This window comes from Lonchura striata, chromosome 26, assembly GCF_046129695.1.
Source record: "Lonchura striata isolate bLonStr1 chromosome 26, bLonStr1.mat, whole genome shotgun sequence".
NCBI lineage: Eukaryota > Metazoa > Chordata > Aves > Passeriformes > Estrildidae > Lonchura > Lonchura striata.
The window spans coordinates 4,787,313-4,807,652 of NC_134628.1; the positions used below are offsets into that span (position 1 = coordinate 4,787,313).

At 50.7% G+C, this 20,340-nt stretch overlaps 1 protein-coding gene across 3 annotated transcripts; it reads right to left on the reverse strand.

Annotated features, from left to right (window-relative positions):
- Positions 1-68: 68 nt before the first annotated feature.
- On the reverse strand, positions 69-15,991 carry INPP5B (inositol polyphosphate-5-phosphatase B). Of its 3 annotated transcripts, XM_021554743.1 has the most exons (22): positions 15,834-15,991; positions 15,269-15,348; positions 14,770-14,867; positions 14,400-14,429; positions 13,844-13,954; positions 10,247-10,340; positions 9,191-9,361; positions 8,422-8,523; positions 7,925-8,039; positions 7,207-7,323; positions 6,698-6,885; positions 6,110-6,221; positions 5,844-5,953; positions 4,839-4,974; positions 4,234-4,344; positions 3,459-3,621; positions 3,072-3,307; positions 2,768-2,881; positions 2,367-2,451; positions 1,907-2,034; positions 1,510-1,621; positions 69-639 (listed from the first exon to the last, which is right to left on the reverse strand). In XM_021554743.1, the coding sequence occupies exons 1-22, from the start codon at positions 15,888-15,890 to the stop codon at positions 515-517; spliced, it is 2,595 nt and encodes an 864-aa protein (XP_021410418.1). In that variant the 5' UTR covers positions 15,891-15,991; the 3' UTR covers positions 69-514. The 3 variants fall into 3 exon arrangements, with proteins under 3 accessions (XP_021410418.1, XP_021410419.1, XP_021410420.1); XM_021554744.1 differs by lacking the exon at positions 15,834-15,991 and having other exon boundaries at positions 15,265-15,340; XM_021554745.2 differs by lacking the exons at positions 13,844-13,954; positions 14,400-14,429; positions 14,770-14,867; positions 15,269-15,348; positions 15,834-15,991 and adding an exon at positions 12,612-12,678.
- Positions 15,992-20,340: the final 4,349 nt, after the last annotated feature.

Sequence of the window (20,340 nt, forward strand, 5' to 3'; positions counted from 1 at the left end):
GTGTCAAACTGCCTGATCTCCACCTTCGAAAGCAATAGATTGTATAAAACACTGTGATAGCAAAAAAGTGCCAGTATAATGTCCTCGTTTTAATAAATAAAATACAGTGAACATATCAGCACTCTTTTTTTTAAAATTCATCTATGTACAGCTTATTGGGAAATTTGATGTACTTGACAGCGTAATCAGGTGTCAAACTGCCTGATCTCTGCCTTCGAAAGCAAGATTGTATAAAACACCATCATATCAAAAAAAGTGCCAGTATAATGTTAAATAAAATACAGTGTACATATCAGCTCTCTTTTTTTAAACTCATCTATGTACAGCTTATTGGGAAACTTGATGTACTTTGCAGCTTAATCAGGTGTCAAACTGCCTGATCTCCGCTTTCAAAAGCAACAGATTGTATAAAACACCGCCATATCAAAAAAAGTGCCAGTATAATATACAAAAAAAATATATATTTTTTTACAGCAATTCAATGTCTACAAGTGAGATTAACCGCATCTGAGGTTCATGATAAATGATCTTCTCTGACGAGGAACTGGTGGATAAACTGCTGCGCTTTCCTCTTGGCAGCGATGTCAGGCGTGGCGTGGCCGGGGGGCGGCCGCAGCAACAAACCCCCGAACACGCTGGCTGCAGGGAAAGCACACGGACACACGGTGAGAGCAGCAATCGAGGCACCCTGTGGGAACCCAGCACATCCCTCTGGCTGCCCCGGCTGGCCCAGACCCTGGCAGGGGGCTCAAAGACCTTGGCACAAAGTCAAAAACACCTGTGAGTTCGATTTTAGCCAGTGGAAAAAGCTGCCAGTTCTGTATGAGGAATTACAAGCCACAAGGGTTTGAGTAGTGTGGTAGTTGAGTTAACACAGGGTGGAAAAGTAGAAATTTGGGGTTTTTAGACTAGGATTCAGGGGGATTTGGGCATATCCTAGCCTTCTTCTCCTTCTTCTTGCTCTCCATGTCTTGGTGTGATGGTGACACTTTGCTATTGGTTTAAGGTAGAGACAAACTGTCTAATGTAAGTGATAGGTATTGGCAGGTTATTGTAAACACAGTACACGTAGTTTTTGGTATAAAATGTAAACACCACCCTGAGGGCACACAGAATGCCATGGCCGACTTGTTAGAGCTCAGCAGGTCAGAGAAAGAATGTTATATATAAGGAAAAATAAACAACCTTGAGAAGCTGACTCTATGCATTCAGGCTCCTTCTTTGGCTGCACAGGTTGGGAAATGAGGACTTTTACACTCTTGGGGTCATCCCATCACCCAGACCCTGAGAGACCCCAGGGAGGAGAGCCTGGCTTTGGTGTGAGGCAAGATAAAGCTGATAGTCCCCACATCTCTGGGCTGCTTTCCCAGACTCCTGTTTTTCTATGGGCTATTTGTTTCTAATAAAAGGTTCAAAGCACTACAAGCCACCACTGCACTGGGGTATGAAGTGTTTTGTTGCCCTACCTGTGCAGCCCCTCTGAACAGAGCGTTATTTTGCTGGCCTTACCAAGAATATTCACATCCAAATGGTTCTTCCCTGAGTTCTTCAGTAGCTCTCGTAGAAATGCCATCAGATATTCGAACACATTTTTATGGCATGCTGGTAGGGCAGAGATAATCTGAGAAAGGAAAAACACCAACATTCACACTGCAGACACAGCAATGCCTTCCAGCTGCGCCTGCCCCCAAAACCCCCCACTCTGCAGGTGCCAACAGCTCTTTACACCCTAAAAGCACCAGTTCCAGATCATTTCTATTAAGAGAGGATTACTGAGAGCAAAACTGGGTGATGGGTGTAGCAGGGGCCAGTTTCCCTGCCCTCCCTGTGGAACTGGTCTAGCAGAGGCCAGTTTCCCTGCCCTCCCTGTGGCACTGGAGCTGGTCCCTCGGGCAGCCAGCAGTACCTGACAGCTCAGCCCGTAGTTGCTGGCACTCTCCAGACAGGAGCTATAGAACCTGCAGCAGATGACAGGCTCAGGAAGGCTCTCCAGGAACAGCAGCAGGGCCTCTGCCACTGAGTGGTTGCTGCCCACTGATCCACTGGTTAAGGAAGAGCACAGCACGACCTAGGGTGCTCCTATTTCTGCTGAAACATGAATGAATTTTGGGTTAGGTGTCCCAGAACTGTGCCTACAGCTCACAGCTTTGGGTTAATCCCCTGGCCTCCACACGAGCTGCTGCTGTTAGCAGCTGGGCACTTGTGTCATTCATTGACATCGCCAGGACTCAGCAGAGGATGACACAGAGCCACGAGGAAATGTAGAGCTCAGGTACCCCAGGAGGAGAGACAGAAGCTTAAAAACCTCTCAGAGTTTTGGCACTCTGGCATAGTGAGCCTTCCTTGACACCAGTCTGAAAGGATACAGAAAGTATCGTACATTCCCTTGTCCAAACAGTCTCGGATTTGCTCAAATTCAGATCTGAGGCCTGGCTGCTGAAACAAGTCCTCCTGCAAAGACAACCCTTTATCAGTACAAGGAAAATAGAACAATTGTGGGTAAATAGAGCAATGTTCCTATAATCTGCCTGGGAAGTCTCTCCAAATTGGTGGTTGTCACCCAAGTCTGCTTGATAGCCGGACACTGCTGGTACCTGGGCACACAGACACGGTCACTAGCACCAAACAGTACAACCTGGGGCATCAGGACCACTTATCTCCATGGCCTTTGGCCAAACACACCCAGCTCGTGGTGACTGCTATTACCAGTATCTTCTTCCAAACTTAACCCAATGCAAACATCTCGTTTTGTGTTTCCAGTGCCAACCTGCTGGGAAGCGTTGCGATTCAAGTGATCCACCATCATCCACAGCTCTTTTGGGATGTCCATAGGCTTTTCCTCTTGGGCAGGATCATCACTCATGTCTACTGGCATCAGGGTCTGAGGGAGGGCAGTGTGGGCAGGAGAGAGACAAACAAAAGGTAGCTAGCCAAGTTCTTATTCAACTTGGCAAAAATACTTCACAAAGCTTATACCTGAGAATTGAGACTTCTTAATAAAAACATACAGGCCTTAGCACCTAGTTTTATTGCTCTTGTGTGTTTGGAAGGGAATCTTGTCTTTAACTCACAAGTCTCCGAATGGATTCTGCTGACATGTCCTGGATTGGTTCCCTCATGTAACACAGTGTATGGATGGGAGACCCAAAGCAACTTGGCAAATAGTTGCCTGTTATGGATAGAAAATAATCCTTCCCATTGACAAGATGCAAGACTAAGATATCTTCAAGTTTTTCCTCTCCAGAGTTTAAGCGAGTAGCTGTTGATTTATTAACAAACACCTCCAGCTCAACTGTGATCTCAGCATCTGCCAGAAGATGATAAAAAACCCACACTCAGTTACAATCAGCATTAAACCAACAGCCTGCAAACAGGCACAGCACTCTCAGAAGTGCAGAGGGAACTAAGCCAGAAGGGGATAATATCAGCAGTAGCACGAGACAAAAGGAGGAGCTCACCTGAGAGCAAGAAGCCCTTACTGGGATTAGCAGTCAGCCACTCCTTGCAGTAGGTTTCCTCATCTGGTTTGCTGATAAATTGGAACTGGCAGGGCACTTGGCCATTGCGGATTGTAAACCTCTCTACCTGCAGCTGCATGTATTTAACATCCTCAAAATGGATCTAGGAACAAATGTCAGTCAACATCATCAGCCGATTCCATCTCCTGTGGTTTAATTTTTAAACAGCAAGACAACTGGATTAACCCCTTGCTGCCACCCCCCTCTCCTCCAGGAGTGCATAGGATCACATGTGCATACTCTGAATGCCAAAGTCCCTTCTGTCAGGGGGCCCTTTAAAACAAATGCTGCCCTCAAATAACTACAATAAAATTGAGAATGAGATAGCTGTGGCCTCAAATGTCTCCTGGGCTTATCTTTATAGTCCCAACACACAAAGCAAATGCTGGTTTGTGACCTTCTCCAGACCCTTACAATTTTACATTTTATGTTTGAAAGCACAAGTCAGAGCAAGGGTCACAAACCACCTTTTTACTTTCTCTCTTCCCACTTCATGGAATTGCACATCTTGTGTTTCAGCCTTGGACTGTGAATGGAATTCACCAACATCTAAATATGAGCAAAGATTCCTAGGGCTTGTAAACACAGAGCAACTGGAAGTCAAAATATTCTACTTTTTGTAACCAGACCCAAGGGTCTAGGATCCATCTTGTGCTGCTGGGCCCTAGGGTTGCTCAGTTCCTTCAGGGAGTGCTGGCACATGCCCATGCCCTACCTCTCTGCGGGACAGTGTCACTGAGGGAATGTTGGCATTCTCCAGCTTATCCAGGGAGCGCACTATTTCCTCAAAGGCTTTTCGGTAGAGCTCTTCATTCACAACCTTCACCTGAAAAGGACACACACTGCACCAGCTAGCACTGACTGTGCCTCTGCAGGACAGCTGGAACACAGCTCCAAACATGTCATTTGATTTTAGCAGCACACTAGGGTGTACAACACAGGGAATGGGCTGAGCTGTTTGGAGCACTAATCTCCAAGATCTTCTCATGATCCAACAGTAAAGGACCTTGCCATAACTAACAAGAGTTACCCAGTCAGTACTAGATCCACCTTTTTTTTTTCCCTCAGACAAAACAAAAAGCTAAACAAGACACTACTGTGTTCCCAAAGAACACTGACAGATATTCAGGCTTTGTCCAGCTTAACTGCAGTATCATTTACACAGCCCTTGCTTAGTGTGGTCAACAATCCCATCTCTACATCTGATCAGCCCACCTTTCAAGCCATTGTTCTCTGCGATGCCATAAAAGCAGGAGAGAGAAATCAGCAGCCAGGGAATGAGGTCAGCAGAGTTACTTCATCCAGCACTGACACACTTACCCCAATATCAAACACAGAGCTCACTGGCTTGTGGTCACTGAGCTTCAGAGCCATGTGGCTGCGATAGCTCAGCTGGGCAACCTTCTGCCCCTTCCAGAGTATCCGATCACACCACGCTGGAACACGACACTTCTCACTAAAACAGAGGGCAAAAATCACCATTTCCAGGCACAGTGCAGGTGCAGTAACAACACAGAGCAGCACACTGCTCACCCAGAGATCAGGCTTTCCTGCCGTGGCCTGGAGCTCATTCTCTATCCAAGTGGTATTTTTAACAGTTTCTTCACATAGATATAAAAAGTTTGAGCGTCTACTGTGAGGCATATCTTGTTCATGCTTTACTTCCTACTTATTCAAAGGTGCAAGATACAATTAACATACAAAGCAATACTCAGGTATTTTTGACCATGAGCACCATGAAAAACAAAATCTCAGGCTCTACATTTAAAGTTTGCATTTATTATTTTCAATGACAGCTGCACAGATTTAATTCCTGCACTTGCAGCTGAAGTTCCTGGTTTGCTGAGACTAGAGGAGCTGCTCTGTCTATACAGCTGTACAAGAAGGATAATTCTCTTTGAAGAACAGCACAGTTGACTCCACATCAACCCTGGCTGGTCTCATCTGAGCAGGTACAGGAGAGATCAGCAAAACTGAGATCTTAATAATTTTGCTTGGGGGAAAAAAAACACAACTAGAAAAAAAATTAAACTAGCTAAAAGGATTAATTAACTTTGTTAATGAATCATATCTAACAGGAAGCCTAATAGGATTATTACTGGGAAAAAAATATTAGGCATATCCGACAAATAGCTGTGGAGAAAAACAACATAAATAGATGTAAACAGGAGATTAATTTTGGAGCAAAGGGAGAGAACCAGAAATAATCTCAGAATTGTTCCTATTTACAGCCATTAGACCTGCCATGTATTTTAGCCTTTTTTTTACTTCCTTCAGTAATAACATCAGCCATTTGTAGCATCACATCTGAGACAATCACTGTACCTTGTGTCCCAGTCATCACAGCCAGCATCATACTTATATGTTGGCTGGAATGAGATCTCTCCTTCTGTGAAGCCTTCAAAGGCTGTATTTGCCTTCATTTGCCTCTTCAGCTGCAAAAGAAGATGAAAACTTTAATTTTTGATAACCTCAAGCACAATTTCCTTATGGAGTAAAAGGGAGACACTGAGCACAGACAAGGCCAAGGAGTCCTGTGGTTTGTACTGAGCACCCTCAGTGCCATGTGCAGGTAGGTGAGACATCAATACCTGGTCATACTGGCAAAGCTCTAGAAATGCTTTCTCCTCTACAAGCTGCTTCACTTTTGCCACATCCAGTTCCTCCAGACGATAGTTGAGGTCCCCCAGCCACAGGATCACACTGAAAGAGAACATAAATCACAATGTGCAGGGGCCTGAAGCTGCCCCAGAGTGCAGCTGGCCATGGACAGCAGTTCCACCCTGCAGCTCCAGAGCTCTCCCCATCACAGCCCCTCTGCTGAGCTGCTCTCATCGGGAATAACAACATTGGAAGCTTAAAAACCTCCTCTATTTTTGCCATAATTAATCATTGTTCTGCATGTTTGTCACTATCCCTTAATGACTAGTGCTGTTACTGCTCCACGGTGACTGAATTCCACAGCTGGGGAAATCAGTGCTTATTCCTGCCCCATCCTACTTTGGCTTGAGAATAAAACAAGGCTTGGGAGAGCATAAGGTGACAAGTGACCTGTCAGATCTGTGTGGGTGAGCCCTGTCCAAACCAGGTGCAGCTTTTCTATGCCCTCACCCCCCAGCACATTCACAGAGTGCTCCCTTGCACATGCCACAATTCCCACAGCCAGATGGGAAGCATACTCGTGTTTGCCAATAGTCAGAGGGGGCAAATTTGGATCTGACTGGCAGAACTGCATCCTAGAGCAGATGTCTTTGAAGTCCTGGTTCCTCCGCTCGTATTCCTCCGTGTGAGCTGCGAGGTGAGAATTCACAATGCACACGCTGGTGTTATGGAATTTAAACCTGATGGCAACAGCACCTTTGTTACCCTGAAAGAGAAAGGCAAAGACATTGGTCAGAAGCTTTTACACTGCAGGTGAGTTACTAGCAGTGGACAAGCCAGAAGACTTTGAGACAGAGTGTTTCATTCCAGAGGAAGGAATAGGCTGAAAATCCTAATTAGTGATTACTGCTTTGAACATTGGTGCACACCTGCCAGTTCTCTCTCACAGTGCCCTGAGCTGGCATGGGGATAGGACTATCTGCTTCTAGAGGCAGCCACAGCCCTTAGCTGGAGGAATAACCATTGCATCCAAGGAGGGGAGCTCTTCCAAATCTCACCCCTTCTCATGCACAGTTGCTATTCTTACCATCCTCCCCATGATTCCAGTTCCCACAGTCTCAACTTCCACCTCGGAGATGTTCAGAGCAAGTTCTGCTTTCACATACAACAGGAGCATGATCCCCACCAGCCGCACAAGTTTCACCTGAAAAACAGACCCTGGTCCATTCAATGCTGTAATGGAAGAGGTTTGCTGAGGGAAGGCACATCCATCCATAACATGGGTCACCAAAGAGAAAGTTTCTGCATCATGCATTGCACCATCAGGGCTCACAGTGCACAGGCCCCCAGCAGCACAGCCCAGGAAGGAGCTGGGAGCAACATCAGTGAAGGAAGTTGAAACCCAAAGCAAGAGCTACAGCACAGACATAGGCTCATGGAAGGAAATTCTCTTCAACAACAGAGACAAGAGATGAAGCAGACCTATGGAGCAGGAGCTAAAACAAAAGCAGCATTCCTACCAAAACACCTTCACAATTCATCCCACCGTACATTGTAGGCAGACATGGAAGAAGGTACAGAACTTTCTATTCTCCTTCCCCAGGACAGCAGGAGCTCCCTTTAAGTGGGGAAGCCTGGCTCTGTCTCCCATCCTGCCCCTGCCTCAGCACCCTGCACAGAAACAGCACCTACAGAACCTGCACAGCCCCTGAAGACACAGCATTGAGAACAAGAGAAAGCAAAGGGAAAAGAGAGCCAAGTGGAAAACAGTTCCACACTCAAACCACCCCAAAAGCCACATTTACCTTTGCATATTTGGCATCTGGGTGAAGACTATCAGTTACAGCTTTAAACCATTCTTCTTCCTTCGGTGTGTCATTGAAAAAGAAGGCTTCTTTAGTCAGATCAAGCTCCTGGAAACTGTGTTAGAGGAAGGAACCCATGGATGCATGCACTTGTTTGTAGCTCTCCACCCCCTTCTCTGGGAAAGAACTAAATCAGCTTATACTCACTAAATTTATAACTGAAAACTCAAATTCAGTTATGCTGATTGTAGATGTATGTCAAATGTAAAGCTAAATTACTGTCATTATTACATCAAATGGCATTAAGGATTTTGTAACACTGAGAGGCCAAACCCTACCAGACCAACAACCCTTACAGGCTGTGGACACACCCTCCTTGGAGCTGTGCGTGCTCCACCAGTGCCAACATTCCTGAGGTGTCCTGGCTGAACTCCTCTGGGTGACAGCTCTTCCTGCACAGCCCAGCTCAGTGGGGAAGGGCAGGGACAGACACTCACCCCACGCAGTAAATGTCTGGAGGCTCAGCATCACACCTCAGCCAAGGCTGGAGGCTCTCTGTGGGTGACTGACCATTCACGTTGTACGTCCCCACAAAAACCCTGCAAAGACAGTGACAGAATTCCAGAGCTGCAAACTGCAGAGCCCAGGAAACAGCACTGCTATTATCCAGGTAAATAATGTTCTATATAACTAACATGTTGCCAGGGAAAATTAAGAAAGGTGATGAAGTTTAAATCCCTCAAATTATTTAACTACAGCTTCACCTTTACAGATGCATTTTTACATTTTTAAAATTATTACACACAGATACAAAATTAAGGCTGTAGCTGTGCAGTAGCAGCTTGAAATGATAAATTCACAGAATGAGATGCATAAAAAAATTTTGAACAGTAAAGTTTTGGTCCTAATTATGTATTTCACTCAAGCTCTTTCTTATGAGCTTATTGTAACAGCTCCATGGATAAACAGTGGAAAGAAATGGAGAGGAAGAAGGCAGGAGTGCACAGAGCTGATGCATTTCCAGACACTATCTAAAATAAGCACAGAAAAAGAGTGATTTCCCAAGAACCATGAGGTAAGTCTTGACAGAGACATGAATGAAATTCTGATTTGCTCATGTCTAAATGTGGAAAGAAAACTGTTCTGGAAAGTATGGATCATACTTTTCTACAGAATTTCTTGTTTGTGGGAACACAGGATGAGTTATTCTGACAGTCCACAAGTTACAGCCCACAAAAGTAAGTTCTTCTCAGGAATGATCATTACCTGTAGTTCTGGATGTGTGTGTAGGAGTCCTCCTTTTGTACAAGCTGAGATTTAACAATAGTATCTCTGAGTCCAAACTTTGGTTCTGATAACATTGAGGCCTTGTTCGAAGCCATGACACGGGAGGCCCGAACCTGTTCAGTTCTCACTTCAGACTTGAGTTTGCTTTGCCTGCAAATGAAACACAGATGAAGCCCAGGCTATCCCCACACCCTAACTAGCACATTTCTGCCACCAAGGCCTTAATTCACAATTTTCTATCTGTACACTAAATACAGATAACATTTGGGATAAGCCAAAAAGACTGAAAAGAGCATTTCTTAGCAGGGTTGAGATCTCCAGACAAGAACAGTTTAACTAACTAAAATAACAAATGGTTTTTACCATCCTGGTGCAGCCTGTTGATGCAGGGCAGGCCTTACTCACACCTGAAAAATGATACAAAACCTGTACATCTTCCCTGCTTACTGGATCAAGGAGAGGGAAATCTCATCTCCCTCTGCCTCAGCCAGAGAATGAAGCAATGTGTTTGTTTATAAAACCTTCTGGTGGAAATATTCCAATTCTGCCCAGAGTGGGTGAAGGTAGAGGTGGTTTTACTTTGTGTCTCCTGGCTCTACAAACTCCTTTTGCAAAGGAATAATGCCACAGTTTGGAAATTCCCACCAGCAACTGGATGGTATAAATTTAAGGCCAGCAACCTGCATACCAGTGCCAAGGACAGCACACACACTGACTCTGAAGGATTTGCATCAGGGTCCACAAAGTCCTGGGAACTGCAAAATGAAACTGCAACATTTTAAGAGTGTATCTATGAGACACAGTGGCTCTAAGCCAAAACTCTGAATTCAAAATAAACACTGCTAGCATGTCCTGTCCCACTAAACAGTCAAAATATGCCCAAACAGGGAGGACTGTAGAGAGAGGGAGTGGAATGAAATTTCTACTAATGTTTTGACGGCATGCTTATGCTGAACTTTTAATTAGAACCTGCAAATTCTCATCTCAAAAAGTTGCCAGCTTCTACTCTAGAGCCCCCCACCTGTGTGCACTGACCTGGGAGTGCCTCTATCAGTGCTGTCATGGCTGGAGCTCTGACTGACTGCAGCTTTTTTCCCATTTTGTTTGACACCTTCAGAGCCAACCGCTTCTGGAAAAAAAAAAATCAACCAACAGAAAGTTTCACTTTAAATAATTTTAAACACAAAGTGTTCTTCCATTTATCAACATGCTTAGGTAAACACTGGCAAAAATCTGTGGGCAGAAAATAATTTAGATTTGTGTGGAAAAACAAAGTAGCCCACAGTCTCTCTTTCAGTTATTTGAGAGATTCAGCTTACTCTGACCCAAGTGTTGTGTGATGACGCAGCTTCTCCCTGCAGGAGCCACAGAGAGCAGCACTGTCCTCTGTGGGAGCACTTGCTGCTGGCTCTCCTTTACAGCTAAGCTGAAGCAGGACTTAGCAGCACAAAATCCAGGGCTTTACCCCAGGAATTTGAGTAATTTATGTTAATAGATTTTTCCTTTCTGAAGCAAGACAGGAAGTACAAAGAAAGGGGAGAAAAGGGAAACAAACAAACCCCACAGTATCATTTAAAGAGTTTCTACCTATCTGCAAATACCCAGCAAGGCACAGGTGTCAAGATACCTCGAGGGCCACAAAGAGTCACACCAGGGACCCACTGAACCTCAGCAGAAACATCTGCCTCAGTGCAAACTGCTCATTCCTAAAACAGTAACAGGGCTGCTAGCACACCAGTCAAACTAACCACAGAAGTGCCTTACCAAAATTTGACCAGTCTTTCAGCATTTTGTTTCAGTTACAATATTCTGCTCCTACAAGTTGCAAAATAACAGTTAAAAAAGAGGGTTCTGGGGGAGGTCTCTGTATTTAAGATGCAAAACCAGCAATCTTAAAATCATGCTCCTTAGCACACAGATCTAATGATGATGCAGAAATTGTTAACACTGATGGATTCTAGGCATTCAGCTGAGCTTCTCCTCCAGTGAACACAACCCAGAAAAAAACTAAGATGTTACTGCTGTCACAGAACATTCTGCAGAACACAAGCACAAAACAGAAATAGAACTTGCAGTACTTCACCCAGGCCCTCGGGATACAAACCAGATGACAAGAAGTGGCCAAATTCTCAGCCTGGATAACCTCCTCTGGCCAAGAGCCTTCTGAGAATAGACTGTGTAAGAGGATTTATCAGAGCTTGGACACAGAAGAGCACATGACAGAAACCTCACTGCAGATCACACAGCTCAAGTCAAGCAGAATTGGCCAGGAGCACACTGGGAAGTGTGGGCCCAGGGACTTGGGGCCCAGCAGTTTCTCCACGGGCATTGAGAACTCAATTACTGCTCCTTGGACCTCTGCAAGCTCTCCCACTAACAACCACGCAACATCCCTTGAGAGTGAGTGACAGGAACCAACCTGAACTTTTACCTCAATGGACAATGGTTACTTTTGTGCCAAGAAAAGAGTACATTCCCAGGCTTTATTACCTACATGGGTCTGTGCCACTCTGCACTTTCCATTTTGATTGCAGAATGGAAAGATGTGTGAGCCTGCTGCTGTCACAACTACTACCTGATCCAAAGATCAGAATTACACATCACACCTTGCATTCTAACCTCATGGGCAGAAATCAGCTTTAGCTAGGATTTTCCCAAGAAAGATATTAGCTTTGGAAAAGGGCTGTTTCCTTAGATATGTTTCTATCTAGCCACAGATTTCTGTAGCCAGATGGATATATACGGTAGCAGTCTGAAATGGAATAATGACCTTGTTCGATAACTGAACTGAGCACAGAAATACAGAGCAACATGCAAAGATCACAGGAGCTCCCAATTGCACAAGATTTGCAGTTAGATGAGATCCAAGCAGTAATAAAGGCATTAATGTAAAAAATGTGCAGTGACATTACAGAACAGCAGGGAAACGTATAATATCTCCTGGATAAAACAGAATTCATGCTTAGTGTCCAAAGAGGAGAATTAAATTAGCCTTCATGCAACGAGAGCAGCCCCGGGACAGCAAAACGCCAACATTCAGGTTTCGAACAGCACACTGACGTCTAGGAATTGCTTTAGCTCTGAATCTCCTCAGACGAGCGTTCTGCGAAGCGGGAAACGCCACCGAGCACCGGGAGCGGCGGAGCCAGCGGAGGAGGCGCCGGCAGAGCGGGGCCCGGCCGGCGGAGCCGCCCCGGGCGCTCGGGGCGGGCACCGGGCGGCGGAACCGGCGGCGCCCCGGCGGCAGCTCCGCGCCCGCCGCCCGCCACGGAGCGGCCCCGGAGCCGCCTCCCGGCGCCGGCCGAGCTCCGGCAGCGCCGGCCGGGCGCTCTGCCCCGCCCCGGCCTCGCCTCCCCGGGCAGCGCGGCCCCCCTCCACCCCGGCGGGTCCCCGCGCTCACCTCGGCGGGGCCGCCCGCCCGCGGACATCGCCGCAGCTCGGCTCGGCCCGGCCCGGCCCGGCCCGGCCCCAGCGCCCGCCCCGGCCCGCCCCGATCCGCCCCCGGCGGCCGCGGCGCCGCGCCCGCTCGGCCTCGGGCCGGCGGAGCAGCCGCTGCTCCCGAGCACCGGGCGAGCACCGGGCGAGCACCGGGCGGGCACCGGGCGGGCACCGAGCGGGCACCGAGCGAGCACCGGGCGGGCACCGGGCGGGCACCGAGCGGGCACCGGGAGAGCACCGAGTGAGCACCGGAGCGGGCACCGGGCGGGCACCGGGCGGGCACCGGGAGAGCACCGAGCGGGCACCGGAGCGGGCACCGGGCGGGCACCGGGTGGGCACCGGGCGAGTACCGGGCGGGCACCGAGCGGGCACCGAGTGAGCACCGGAGCGGGCACCGAGCGGGCACCGGGCGAGTACCGAGCGAGCACCGAGCGGGCACCGAGCGGGCACCGGAGTGGGCACCGAGTGAGCACCGGAGCGGGCACCGAGCGAGCACCGGAGCGGGCACCGGGCGGGCACCGAGCGGGCACCGGAGCGAGCACCGAGCGGGCACCGGGCGAGCACCGAGCGGGCACGGGGCGAGTACCGAGCGGGCACCGAGCGAGCACCGGGCGAGCATCGAGCGGGCACCGAGCGGGCACCGGGAGAGCACTGAGCAAGCACTGAGCAGGCACCGAGCAGGCACCGAGCGGGCACCGGGCGAGCACCGAGCGGGCACCGGGCGAGCACTGAGCGGGCACCGAGCCGGCACCGAGCGGGCACCGGGCGAGCACTGAGCGGGCACCGGGCGAGCACCGAGCGGGCACCAGGCGAGCACTGGGCGAGCATCGAGCGGGCACCGGAGCGGGCACCGAGCAGGCACCGGAGCAGGCACCGAGCGAGCACTGAGCGGGCACCGAGCAGGCACCGAGCAGGCACCGGGCGAGCACCGGGCGGGCACCGAGCAGGCACCGGGCGAGCACCGAGCAGGCACCGGGCGAGCACCGGGCGGGCACCGGGCGAGCACCGGGCGAGCACCGAGCAGGCACCGGGCGAGCACCGGGCGGGCACCGAGCGAGCGCCGCTGCCGGGGCGCCCCGCGGCACTGCTGAGCGGGGTAAGCAGGGACAAGCCAGCGCCGCTCGTCCCCACGCGGGAGGGACGGGCAGACCGGCAGCTGCCCACCGGACCCGGGTGACCCGAGGGAGCTCCCACCTGCGCGGCACCTGCTGACCTCCTGCAGGAACGTGCGCGTCTGCGAGCCGAACGGCAGCCGCACTGTCAGCCGGCCGTCTGCTGAGATGATCTGGACAGTCACGTCCGAGCCTGCGACATCGGGAAAAAGAGCTCCTGCGGGTCGTGCTGACAAACCTTCACAAACTGAGCGTGTCTCCGCTCTACAACGGTGGCTGTGCACAGGCACGCAGCCTTTGGCAGCATCTGCACATGCCTTCTTACCACGTTCCTTTCCAAAGTTTTACATGAGAATGCCACGTAAAATATAAAAATAATTTATAAAAAAATGTATTCTGCTTGTTCAGGGACAATAATTAATCTTCCAAGAGCAGTTTAAAAACATATGGAAAATTAGTTCCCTTGGTTGAATGGGGCTGACAATGGCCAGCAGCATGGCAACTGCCCCAGGAGCCACAGGACACAACCCCTCCCCAGCCAACTCCCGCGGGGCCAAGAACCCCCCAGTCCTGCCCCACTGCATGCAGCTGGCCCAGAGCACCCATAATGCAGGCACTAAAGCAACCACAGGACTCACCGATGACGTGAAGGTCACTGTCGAGCACAACTGCAAAAGTAAGACAAAGTTCAGTTGAAAGCTAAAGCAACAGATTTGCAGACCACGCTGATCCTTCTCCAAACTCCAAATGTTCCCTGCAGGAACAGAGGCAGGCAGAACAAACCTGCTGGGCAGGGTCTGTGGCTGGGGCCAGGTGGGACACAGGTACTCTGGTCCTCACAGGGCCCTGCCAGAAATGCCACGTGGTGCACAAGATAACAAACTGTTAAAAAATGTGAAGGTAGAATAGATTGCAAATTTCAGGAAGCAGGACAGCAGAATATGGGCACCAAACCCCTTCATCCCATTCTTTGGAACTGGCCACTGAGCCACCACAGTGTGTCGGTACCTTCTTCCACTGCAAACCCATCTGTGATGGGGATTATTTTCTCCAGCCAGACGTCCTCAGCTGTGATGGCCATCCGCCGGTGAGTGTACACATAGATCCTGCAAGCACAGAGCAGACACGGAGGCAAAGCCTCCTCAGTTCCGGCACATCTGCAGACAGGCAAGCACGGACCGCATCCCACCCAGCAGCACCTGCTAGCACAGCCTCATGCAAATCCCAAAGTAACTCCTCAACCAAGTGCCCACCCACCTGCTCACCCATCACTTAAATAATGCGTTCACATAGGCGGCAGAGCAGAGCAGCTCATGGGCCTGGGGCTTCTCGCTGACCACCCATAATGACATCAAGGCACCATGCCTTCAAACTGCTAAAGAGCTAAAGCATCCTGGCGGGAAGCCCTTGGGATCGGGAGGGGTTCTCAGGGGGCTGTGCAGGTTCCGCGGGACCCGCTGAGCTCTCTCGGACGCTCTCCCTGCCCGCCCCACGCTCCGGTACCCACGCGTGCTGCCCGCGGCGCTCCACCAGGCCCAGCAGCCGGCTCTCCACGCTGTCCCCCGACGGCAGGAGGCCCTGCACCGCCTGCGGCCGCGGTCAAGGAGCCGTGCACAGCGGCAGGAGCGGGGACACGGCGGATCGGTGCGGGGGAGCGGCGGGAGGGAGCGGGGACGGAGCGGAGGCAGCGCGGCGGGGACAGCGGGAGGGAGCAGCGGCAGCAAACGGGAGAGCGACGGGGACAGCGGGAGGGAGCGACGGGGACAGCGGGAGGGAGCGACGGGGACAGCCCGGAGGGAGAGACGGGGACAGCCCGGAGGGAGAGACGGGGACAGACCGGAGGGAGAGACGGGGACAGACCGGAGGGAGCGACGGGGACAGACCGGAGGGAGAGACGGGGACAGCCCGGAGGGAGAGACGGGGACAGACCGGAGGGAGAGATGGGGACAGCCCGGAGGGAGAGACGGGGACAGACCGGAGGGAGAGATGGGGACAGCCCGGAGGGAGAGACGGGGCCACCGCGGAGCTGGGAGCGCGGCGGCACCGCGACCCCGGGGCCGATCAAAGGATACGATGCGGCAGGTCGCCCCCGCCGCCAGGCTCTCCTGGATGGCGACCGACTGGTCCATGCCCGGGGCCGGGAGTGGAGGCTGTCCCGGCGGCTGTCGCGGAAATAACGGGACGGGAAGCCGCGCTGGGAGCGGTCCGGCTCGGCAGCGACGGCGGCCGGGCGGGCAGCGCAAGGCGGGATGCGAAGGACGGGGGAGGCGCGGCGCCGGCCCTCCCTGCCCGAACCGCCTCCGGCTGGCCCCTCCCGGAAGGAAAGGGGGGCTGAGAGGGGAACCTCTCGGGTCGGCAGACATGGGAAAGCACAATTTCCACGGAAAATCGCGAGACGGTCTTATTTTCAGTAGGCACTTGGATTATTTTTTTTTGTTGAATTTCAAGACTCAGCATAGGAGCCGTTATTCTTCAATTAACACGGAGTGTGCAGTAAAATATGACCAGAGCCTTTGCACTGTAGAGGTGGATGTAGCTCCTTCCACAGATGTGGGTCGAGAGAGGGAAAACGCGAGTGGTCTGGGTCAGTGACAGCTCTGCACCACTTCCCCAGTCCCTCTCTGCTCACCAAGGGAACAGCTGAAAACGCTGCTCTGAGCACCAAACCTTTCAAGAAGTGCTGGGCTGTGTTTTTGAGATAGAAGAACCCTTGACGTGAATACACTGACAGTGGCCTGAAACAAAGTAAACACAAACCCCAAACGCTGAGCTGCGGTTTTACTGTACCACAACAGGCACTGGCTGCACCTCAGGAGGAGGAAAGGGCTGGCTGGGGTAGAGTGGTGTGGTTTTCATCCACCCACTTAGGGCTGCCACTGCTCCATGAGGGCCAGCACCGAATCTTCCTGCTGGGAAAGCACACAAGGCTCCAAGGGCTCAAACCCACCCAGCCCAGCTCTCCCTCCCATGGGTCACACGTGTTCAGCCACACTCAAAACACCAGCACACAAAGATTTTAATAGTTTGCAATCTTTTCTCTAAGGAAGCTGTGGCAGCAGAGGACAGTGGTGGCAAGGAACAGCACCGTGCATGTGTGTTTGAGTGGCAGCATTTTGATCCCAGGTAATTCTGCCTGGCCAGCTCCACCAGTGCTGTGTGCTCACCTCTGGGCTTTGCCTTCAGCAGTAGAGAACCACAGATGTGAAACAATCATCTAAAACATGAGCTGCTTTTAGATCAATCCCATTTCCCTGCCTAAGGCTGGGAGATGAAACATAAAGTTACTATTTTACCTACATGGGTAAAAGCATTTCATTGCCAGAGCACTTAGGAGCTAACAGGTCAGAGGGAGTGCAGGGAGACTGTGCCACAAGCAGATCATTGATTAGAACAGCCTCTGTGCCTCAGTCAATACAGAATTTTTTGGGTTTTAAGTATGCCTAATACACTCTTGTTCCTGAGGGAACCCATTCCAGCAGCAGAGGCACACACTGCACCACTTCCAGTATCCACAATTCCCTTGCAGGTCTCTCAGACCTGCAGGATTTGGGCAGGGCAGGGTGGAATCCCTTGATGTAGCTTTCTAAGTGCACAGATTAAGTGCTTTTTCTTTGGGAAAAAACGGGGAATCTTGTTTTTAAGTACTTAAACTTTAGTGAAATGCCAGGACTCACCCATCCTGGGATGGTGCAGGATTCAGAGTGCAGCTTAAAGGGGGGTTTAGGATCAACAGCAGGGTCCTGTGCAGAGCAAGAAAAGTGACCCCCAAGGACGTGCAGCTGCCCATGAGCAGATGCAGAGGGCCCCAGACACCTTGTTGATGGCACAGGGACAGCACAGAGGGTGTTTGCTAGCAACCTTGGCTGAAGCCAGAGAGCAGCGGGATCCTACAGGAGAGGCTGCAGAGCCACCTACCCCCAGAGGGAAGTGGAGACCCTGTAATTCAGGAGAAGGACCACCCCACATGCCATGACCTTCAAGAGCGGGGCCAGAGTCGCCTGCCCAGCGCTGTTGATGTGAACTTTGCCATCCAGTTTCAGACAGCTGCCTTTTGGGGTGGCTGGGCAGCACTCCTGGTAACAGGCAGCCTTCATCCCACCGGCACAGACTGGTTTGGCAGCCTTGCAGGCTTTGCTACATCCTGACACGTAATTCAAGCCCATCTTCTTCATCTGGAAGGAAAGAGACATTAGCCCGGGGGTCATGCCGAGCCTTTAGTATTAGCATTACAGGAACATGATGCTTTGCAGCTCCAGGCCATACCTCACAGAAGTCCTGTCCCAAAATGCATCTAGTGATGGTCTTCCTGCCTTTGAAACACTGGTCCCCGTGACAGGAAAATGCTGCACACACTTTGCCCTAGGAGAGAAAGGACCAGGGAGATACCATCTGTCCATCAGACTGGAAGGACAAAAACTGCATTTAAGGCAGCCCTTCTCTCCTCTCCGCCCTCCTCTGTTCTGCTGGTGTTTGTGCTATCAGGCATTTTAGATCCAGAGATAAAGGAGTATTCTGAAACTGCAAGAAACTTCTGAAAGACCAGCAGAGCAAGCAAGTTTCAAGCCTCTTTTTCCTTCCTCTTAAGAGGGCTCTGCAAAGATAAGCAAGCACCTTCCCCTCCACCAGGCTCAGGAAAGGGCTGCAGAACCCTGGAGGTCCTGCACACTCCGTGCAGCTGCAGGAAGGCTCATCCCATGGCCAGGTCAAACTGCCAGAGCTGATGCAAGCACTGCTCTGGGGAACAGGTCTGATGGACAGGGATAAGGCCCACTGGACAGGGATCCTTACATCCAGCACTCATTCAGGATTTATTGCCCTTCCAGAGTCAGCTTTTTACCCCATTGAGCAAATGGAGGAGGGACCTTTTCCCGTCCCCTGCTCAGGTGGGGGCTCAGCCATGCAGCAGCCACAGCACCCTTGGGTGCAGCAGCCTCTCTGCTGTGGTACCTACGTTCTGGGGGGGAGGCCGAGGGGTGGCAGCGGTGGTTGTCAGCGCGGCGGCGGCGGTGGTGGGTGGCAGGTCACCTGCAGACACACAGGAGCCCTGTGAGGCTGGACACACAGGGCCAGGCTCACCAGCACTGCTCACTCTGCTCAGAGCTGCCAGGGCCACCCTGCCCTCACCCAACCCCAAGGACAGGGCGAGCCCCGGGGCAGAAGAGAGGCAGATGCAGCCACAGCCCCTCCAGACTGTGCCCAGCAGTGTGAGAACCCCGGGCTTGGTTTGGGGTTTTGTGTGGTGGTAAAGTCTTTCTTCTAACCTGTGCTTCTAAAGAAAGACTTTGTAGCCTCTTGTTTGGTCTTTAGTTTCTAAAAGATTGTTTTTGCGGGCTGTGGCTGTTTGATCAGCGGCCCAGGCAGAGACACACACTTTTGACACCCTAATTGTCTGGTGTCTTTTTTTTATTTTCTCTGCTCAGGGCTGTTGCTATATTTTATATTATATATTACGTATAATATGTTTATAGTTTTTCTTCAATACTTACTACCTATATTACTAAGTGCTTTTTTACTCTAAACCAATTTGTGAATGCTAGCATTACTAAGAACATGGAGGTAAGGAAGAAGAAGGAGGAAGAATAGGATCAGCTTATTTTCTTCTATCTTAGAACTTCTGACCCCCATGTACAAAGTAAAAACCCCCCTGTACAGGTGCTAAAACCTCCTTGTACAATACTAAAAAATTTTCCCTTCTGTTTTGTAACTACTTCTACTATACTATCTAACCCTTTGTGACTGCTTGTTCCACCTCCAAAGTTGGTAACTCATTCCATGGCTCAAACTCAAAATCACAGCTGTTTCCAGCTGCCTGCCAGGATCTAAAATGCTTCTGACCAAGGCCTGAAACCTCTAAAAATATCTGAGAGACATTTTGAGTTCCAACACAGCAGGACAGAGCAGAACAAAGCTGAGCCATACCGTAGGCAGAGGCGTTGAGCTGCAGGCAGAGAGGGCCAGCGCAGCACTCCAGGGCACAGTGCTGCTGCTGCCTGCTGCCCTCGGAGCTGCACGGCTCCGCGCTGCAGCCGCTGCTGCATCCGGCTGTGTAGTTCGTGCTGGAGAAACGATAGAGCTGCAACGGGCAGAGTCAAGGGATAAAGTGAGTGTGGATAAGGGATAAAGGTGTTATGTGTAGTAGATATCGTTTGCACAATTTCTAGTATTATATATGTGCTATTGAATATTTGTTGGAGTATACACATTTGTATTAGGAGTCCCCCCCACCCTCGCGTGAAACCTGGTGTATATTGGAACCCGATTTCCATGTAAAAGGATGTGGTTGGCCAGGAAATGAGCCGTGTCTGGGGAGCCCAGGCACTGATCAGCGTGTGAACGATCCAGGATGGATCTCATGGAAATCCTCGGGCAGATCCATGTGAATGCAGCATTCCCATAAATTTCATCAAGGGATTCAACAACTCCTGACACTGGATTGTTCTTCCTCATCACCAAAAAAGAAAATATTATTAACCTATGGACTCTGAATGGAAGAAAAGACTGACTGCCAAAATCTCGGCCTCAGGCGGAATTTTCCCTCTAAAAACTGCTTGTGCCAGGATGGAGCTGTGTGGGCACAGA

Bases quoted from the DNA above. Each gene is read 5' to 3' on its own strand.
- INPP5B (XM_021554743.1), bottom strand. From the start codon at position 15,890: ATGGACCAGTCGGTCGCCATCCAGGAGAGCCTGGCGGCGGGGGCGACC. The intron at 6,886-7,206 runs GTAAGAATAGCA...TTTCTCTTTCAG, and splicing joins CTGGAATCATGGGGAGGATG to GGTAACAAAGGTGCTGTTGC. The intron at 1,622-1,906 runs GTACTGCTGGCT...TTCCTTTCTCAG, and splicing joins ACTACGGGCTGAGCTGTCAG to ATTATCTCTGCCCTACCAGC.